Source organism: Asterias rubens, chromosome 1 (assembly GCF_902459465.1).
Source record: "Asterias rubens chromosome 1, eAstRub1.3, whole genome shotgun sequence".
NCBI lineage: Eukaryota > Metazoa > Echinodermata > Asteroidea > Forcipulatida > Asteriidae > Asterias > Asterias rubens.
This window is the reverse complement of record NC_047062.1, coordinates 4,830,125-4,837,245: the sequence shown is the minus strand read 5'-3', so window position 1 is coordinate 4,837,245 and position 7,121 is coordinate 4,830,125. Positions and strand designations below refer to the sequence as shown.

At 40.8% G+C, this 7,121-nt stretch overlaps 1 protein-coding gene across 1 annotated transcript; it reads right to left on the bottom strand.

Annotated features, from left to right (window-relative positions):
• Window positions 1-2,850: 2,850 nt before the first annotated feature.
• LOC117307105 lies at window positions 2,851-6,555 on the bottom strand. Its single transcript, XM_033791768.1, has 3 exons — window positions 6,180-6,555; window positions 5,229-5,502; window positions 2,851-4,456 (listed from the first exon to the last, which is right to left on the bottom strand). Exons 2-3 carry the CDS (start codon window positions 5,425-5,427, stop codon window positions 3,708-3,710), a joined length of 948 nt encoding a protein of 315 aa, XP_033647659.1. The 5' UTR covers window positions 5,428-5,502; window positions 6,180-6,555; the 3' UTR covers window positions 2,851-3,707.
• Window positions 6,556-7,121: the final 566 nt, after the last annotated feature.

Genomic DNA, 7,121 nt, shown 5'->3' with positions numbered 1-7,121 from the left:
TTTTGTGCATAGCAACTGGCCCGGTTTTTATTTTTGGCACGAAGATTATCTAACCACGCAGTTCTACCTGACCCTTTCCCACCTATTTTCTTCACATCTCCAATATTTATTCTCCAGGCAGGCAAAACAAGAAAATATATATAGATCTAAACATGGAGGTCTAAATCTTTGTATGAGAGTGCCAATAGTTTCCGAACAGTCGCCATTATTTTACAAGTATCCGATAGGCCTAATAAACCACTAAAGCGGGTACTACCGTGAGAGCAAGAGTATTACTTATCAGGCCCTTTCTCTAAACTTTTAAATTTGAGTTAAAAGAGAAAATTATAGAGTTTGACCGTGAGCCTGCTACACCATCTGACCTATTATTATTTATTTTTGTTTACCTATGGGAGGCGTCCCCGCCCCCCCCCCCTCTCTCTCTCTCTCTCTCTCTCTCTCTCTCTCTCTCTCTCTCTCTCTCTCTCTCTCTCTCTCTCTCTCTCTCTCTTTCTCTCTCTCTCTCTCTCTCTCTGAGGCCACACAGTTTGTTTTTTTGAGAGCCGGGATAATTGTTCACTATTTTTTTAGTCTGAGAACACTTAAGGCCTGCATGACTTTCTCAAAATTGAATGAGATCGCATCCTTAATTAATTTGACCCGTGCATGCTCAATAATTGCTTGCAAAGAATCATTGTGGACATCCTCGGCCCAGATTACAAATTTAAAAAGCACAAAACAACTGTGATTATCAAAAAAAAAGGTTACCAGCCGAACGCTTGTATGATTTAAAACTGGTCTTTTGCTTACTAGCTTAGCAGGAATGCTTAAAGGCAGTGGACATTGGTAATTACTCAAAATAATGATCATCAAAAAACCTTACTTGGTAACAAGTAATGGGGAGAGGTTGATAGTATAAAACATTGTGAGAAACGGCTCCCTCTGAAGTGACGTAGTTTTCGAGAAAGAAGTAATTTTCCACGAATTTGATTTCGAGACCTCAAGTTTAGAGTTTGAGGTCTCGAAATCAAACATCAGAAAGCACAAAACTTCGTACTATGACAAGGATGTTTTTTATTTCATTATTATCTCGCAACTTCGACGACCGATTGAGCTCAAATTTTCATGAGGTTTGTTATCTTATGCGTATGTTGAGATACACCAACTGTGAAGACTAGTCTTTGACTGATGTCGGACACTTCGTATCTTTGCCACTTCGTACCCTGGACACTTCATACATTCGGGACACTTCGTATATACCTTCGGGACACTTCGTACTGCAGTAAGCCTATAAAAGTAATAATTAATCACGTACTCTCAAATTCTTTGCTTGTTGATACTATGATTTTATTTGCATGGTCGCTGTGTTCACACAAAGCCTTCAGGCTACAGATTATTGTTATTATCATTTTTAAAAGCCAATAATGTACACTTTTGGTAAAAATACTGCAAAATGGTATACGGAATTTGAATAAGTCGCAACCCCGAAAATGCTTCTCTGTCTTTTAATGTTTGGTAGCACCTTGGGACTTATAAAATGTTATTATATGACATTGAACCCCATTTTTTATGTTTAAACGAAATATAGATTGGTTAAAGTGTTCTGAAAGCTCATTGGTCAAAACGTTTCTACCAATACCAGGCCTCTAGAGAACATTGTCCCGTCTGAAAACAGTACAAGTAAAGGATATCGCAACTTTACCGAACACTATTAATTAGTAATTACTCAAACTAATTGTTAGCATTAAAAGTTACTTGGTAATGAGCAATGGAGAGCTGTTGGTTATAGTATAAAACATTGTGAGAAACAACGTAGTTTTCGTGAAAGAAGTAAATTTTCACTAAAATAATTATTTGAAATGAATTTCAAGCGTCTGAAAGCACGCAGCTTTGTGTGACAAGTGTTTTTTTTCTTCCATTATTTTCTCGCAACTTCGACGACCAATGGACTTCAAATTTTCACAGTTGTGTTACTTTATGCAGTGTTGAGACACCAAGTGCGAAGACTGCTGGTCTTTGACAATTTATACCCAAGGTGTCCAGTGTCACTGTCCCTTAATATCACCGATGGTTTCACTCGGCTGCATGCTGCAATCAAATGCCAGCCATTGTAATAAAATTGCACCAAATCCTGTCATGCAATAATATATAAATATGTCTTTCACTGGCAAGTACTTGATTGTTCACAGAATTCGACGTTTTTTGTTTACAGTGTGGCTGTAAAATGTGTTTACCAACAACAAAACTTAAACTAAAGACGTCTTTCTCTGAGGTCTGGTTGTTCAACATTTATTTGTTACCGTAAGTTTTACAAATTGGGATTTGAGAAGTTACTGATGAAGACACAAAAAAAACACTATATATAGGCTAACAATAATCAGACAAACGTATTCATAATTAGAAGCGCTGAGATAGGCCTATTTCAAAGATAATTCATTATTGCAAACCAGTGTTGGGATAATTGTGGCGAAAGGTACATTCCTTGTCAATTCATGACTTGGGTGCATGCTTTATAAAAGTTCCATGCCAGCCGCAATCGAGCGGTTGTTGAGCCTCTGCAGTGGAGATTTCAAACCAAAGCCATATTAAAAACGGCTGCTGCTGATGATCCAGCAGAAAGACGCAACTGTTGATTGGAAGTGTCATGGCCGAGCGGTTAGGAGCACTGAATTCAAACTCTGGTGTTTCTGATCAGCAGAGTGTGGCTTCGCAATCCCCAGCCGTGACACTTGTGTCCTTAAGCAAGACACTTAACCATTGCTTCGTCCTTCGGATGGGACGTAAAGCCGTTGGTCCCATGTGTTGTGTAACGCAACATGCACTTTTCGAAAAGGGAAGGGGTTCGCCCGGTGTTCCTGGCAGTGGCTGCTGTGTGCGCCTTTGCACCTTGTAAACCCTTTAAGGTGCTACATAATTGGGTCTCAAAATGTATCATTGTAACAACCTATCTTTCTGGGAGTTTGTATATACTCAGCACCTTGAGTACCTTGTTTGGTAGATACGTGCGCTTTTAAAACTTCGATATTATATTATTATCAGCCCAAAATAGTGTGTGGCGCTTACTGTTTCAGACGTCATGTGACATTCATACGAACACATCAGAGTTAGTTTCACAGAGCTTTTACATTAATAACAATTTTGCTCACCAAATTCCTTTGCCAAGCAAGTTAAGAGTGGGTACCAGTTGCAGCAATAGTGTGAATTGTATTTTCGTTGGTAACCTTTAGATGCCAACCAATAATAATTGTCTGTAGACCTACTTCAAGTTTTGTTTTGCTCGAAGCTTTGAGGAAATAGGCACTGTTTCATGGCTCTGCTCACACCGAAAAGTCAACCATTGGTGGACAGTCTTTTTTTAAGGCCATGACTTATGTCCGTCTAAAACGTTTCTTATTTAAAAAATCCATTGAAGTCTCAATATCAGCCTGTTTGCCAACACCGTTATCACAGTATAGGCCCTACAGCTCACACAATACCAATTATTTCTGAAAACTATAATAAATACATGTCTCTTAGCTGCAATCTTGTTTATAAGTCATGTACATCTTTTTAGGAAGTTCGAGTTAGAGTTCATTTTGTAGATTTTATACACTGTACAGGAAAGTTTTCGTAAATCTCGAAGGCATGTTGCAATTTAGATGGGGTATTTCCCTTACAATATTATAGCGAGCCGTCATCAGAAAGGGTTTTAATTTATGGAAACATATACTGCCTTTAACACGTAGAGTTTACATGGGTTCGCCAAGGCATGAAAGAAGACTCTGAAACACATTGTCGATATCGCCGAAGATTGAGGGCGTTTCACCGTCCACTGTGCCACCGTCGTCATCGTCAGCCGCTTCTCCACAGTCTGACTCCATGGATGTACACTTGTTATAACGCATCGGTAGCTCCAAGCTATCCCGTAAGCCATCCGCAGACTCTTTACACTGGCTCAGACCAGTCTTCTCAAACGCATCATCAAGGGTCCTCCGGAGTCCTCCCCTGTAGCTGTCATACCGACACCCCGGGTTATGAGCCGCTGTCAACCCCACCACATCTGGTTGTACGCTGATGGAATCGACACGCCGGAAAGAGTGCCGTTTCTTCGGCAGCAGCACAGGCCGTTCGTGATGGTCCAATTCCCGCTTCAGTTTAACCGTCATATTGTTGATAAGAACACATCTTCGGAGGGACGTCTCTGGGTCTTCCATGCGCCTCATTTTACACAGAGACACTTCCAACATCCTCTGCTGGTCCATATAGTCTGAGACACACCTTTCGCCCCCGTCCTCTCGCGACGCAAGGCTACCTCCGACCGTCTCGTCATCCGCTACGGAGTCGAAGTCCAGTTTTCGTTTGACACCAGCCGTAAATCGGCAAGGTTGGTACGTTGTGGTCGCCTCCTCACAACTCGCTGATGGGGGTGATAACTCGTTCGGATACATGTCCTGATGATGGGCGGTGTCCTTTGCCGATATTCCCAATGCACACTGCTCTGTAATGTTTAAACATAAAGATATTTATTAATTCGGCTTATTAAAACATTTCAAATGTATAGGGAGATGTTTCATAGAAATAAACATCTTGAGAACACGCCGAACCTCTCCCAAAAATATGAGTGAAACAGATATAATTATGCAACTGAATGAATTTAAGAACAAATGAACAAATAAGTTAATAAATACATAAATAAAGGAATGAAGAAATGAAGGAAGAAAAAGTAAGACGGTTTAATTGACATATAAAAATAAATGCAAATTGATAGATACATAAATCAATCAATCAATCAAACTAAAACATTAATTACCGTGTGGAAACCAGAATTATGATCTAGTAAAGGGTGTTCAAAACAAAACCATGTTACGATGTAAAAACGTCATAGGTTCCCCCACGTTAGTACAAATCAATTACCACGAAAACATTCTATTTTTAGCTCGTATAGTCTATTTTAAAAATTATTAGTCTTCTTGTAAGTGTTATACAACAACCCGACGGCTCTTATACGTAAACGGTTATTTCTGTTCCAGCGACTATTTGTTTTTGCCCACCTTATAAATAAAGTCATCCCAAAGTCCCAACCCACGCAATCAACGCGATACTATTTTACCACGGTAGATACCCCGGCCTTTATCAAATACTATAGCATTCGGGTCAGAATATCTTACGAAACAACTACGTCATTTCTCCAATCGCCCGTCAATAGATAGATCATGCCTACAATGCATAGAAAACAACCGTAACGATAGGTTTGTGTAATGTCCGTTTACCTGCAAGCTCTAGGATGCTACGTATGCTGTCCGCGTCCACTACGTCATCACTGACGTCACTGTCGTTGTCCACGAGAGACAGGGAGAAGTTGCCATGGTAACACAGGCTGACTGGCTGGGTAGCAGTAAGCGGCAGCGGGTCAGTCGGAGGTCGCCATGGGGGTGTAGGGGCTGTTCTTTCAGGCACAGCAACCGTCATGCCCGGACCGGCAGCGGAGCTTGCTGCTGTTGCCTGGGACGGCGGCCGAAAGTCCCCTCGTCGACACCCGAACACCTGTCATGTAAATGGGAACACCAAAGTCACAATTGGTATCTAAACCAGCACTATGAAACTCATTTATGTGAGGCACAGATTGCAGGAAATATTCAGGGTCTGGTTGGAATTTTATGAGCTTAGCGTCGTTGGCGTTTCCTCTTAGGACACGCTTCATTCAGTAATAATCAATTAATTTATAGAAACAAAAACACCGCGTTGAGTTAATCGCGTCATACACAATTAACCAACTAAGTGGAACTAAACATCCTAATTGTTCAACACGATGTTAATAAATCACAATAGAGGATCACATCAGGCACCTGTTAAAAAACAATAAACAATAATATGCTACTTTTATAATTGCCACTCACACTATACAAGTGCACATCCAAATATTTTAGATGAAAATGCAAAAGATGAAAATGCAATTAATGAATGAAAGCAACAATGGTGTGATTATTGTAACCTTAAATAATTCTCTCTCCTCGTTAGTTTTATTGTATGGTCAAAATCGATGGTTATTTTCTCACACGTGTTTAAGTTGACGTTGATACTCCAGTGACAAAGGTATCATTTCAGCTCTAAACACATTAGAGCCGATAGTAGGTCTAAACCACTTAATATCAACGCACCCTTGGACAATCAGAACAATGAGATCGCAAGATTTCTTGATAAAACAAAAATAATGTTCTCACCGTAGCTTGATCTGCCGTCCGTTCACGGTAATTTGGAGTAGTAATTTTTCCCAGCGGGCAAATTGAGCGGTAGTCCTCGTGGAGGCAAGAGATGGTGGTCCGGAGAATGGGAGGGGGTTTAAGGCGATATCCGGTATACTACTAGAGAAGAATAACCACTGTAGACTATTGACTTGAAGTGAGTAGTAGATACGAGATGGTGCTGAAGTGTCGATGCAAGTGACATCTTAAGCAGCGACAAAATCACAGCGCAGCTGTGTGCGGTTCTCACAACCGTTGTTGACGTATGGACAGTTGGAGTCGAGCACGTGTATTATATTGGAAAAGATACAAAGGCCCTCCAGCTCAGCCCATGATGAAGTTACAATCTACCAAGAAATCGTCACTGTACGGACGAGCCGTCGGAAAAAGGGACTCCTCTCTCGCATAATGAGGCACGGTCGCGCGTCACCGATGAATGGGAATTGTGCATCGCTGTTCCAAACACTTCCTGTCCTCCCTACGGCGACGTACTCCACGCCACTGATTCGCCATTCAAAGTTTCATTCACGGGAAGGTGATGGAGTCGACCGTGCATAAAATTATGACGAGCCAATAATGGGCATATATTATGAGATACGCGGTATTGTTTGGTAGCCGCGTATACTCTTCGTCTATAGAGCTTGATTTCTGCGCCAGAGGCATGACGCAGGCAATCGGGCATAATAATGTGTACGTATAATCACTGTGAAGTAACGAGGTTGTCTGTGTTCAGAGAATAAGGGACTGAATAATAACCGAGGTTATCAAAAGTTGTTGACTGAAATATCCAGAAAATAAAGGTGAATACTCGAAAACATGGAAGACAAACACAACTATTGAGTTTTCGAGAAAAACAAGATTGTATCTGTAGTGAAACTTTACAATTTAAATGTCGAGTACTAGACCATCAAGAAATTTAAT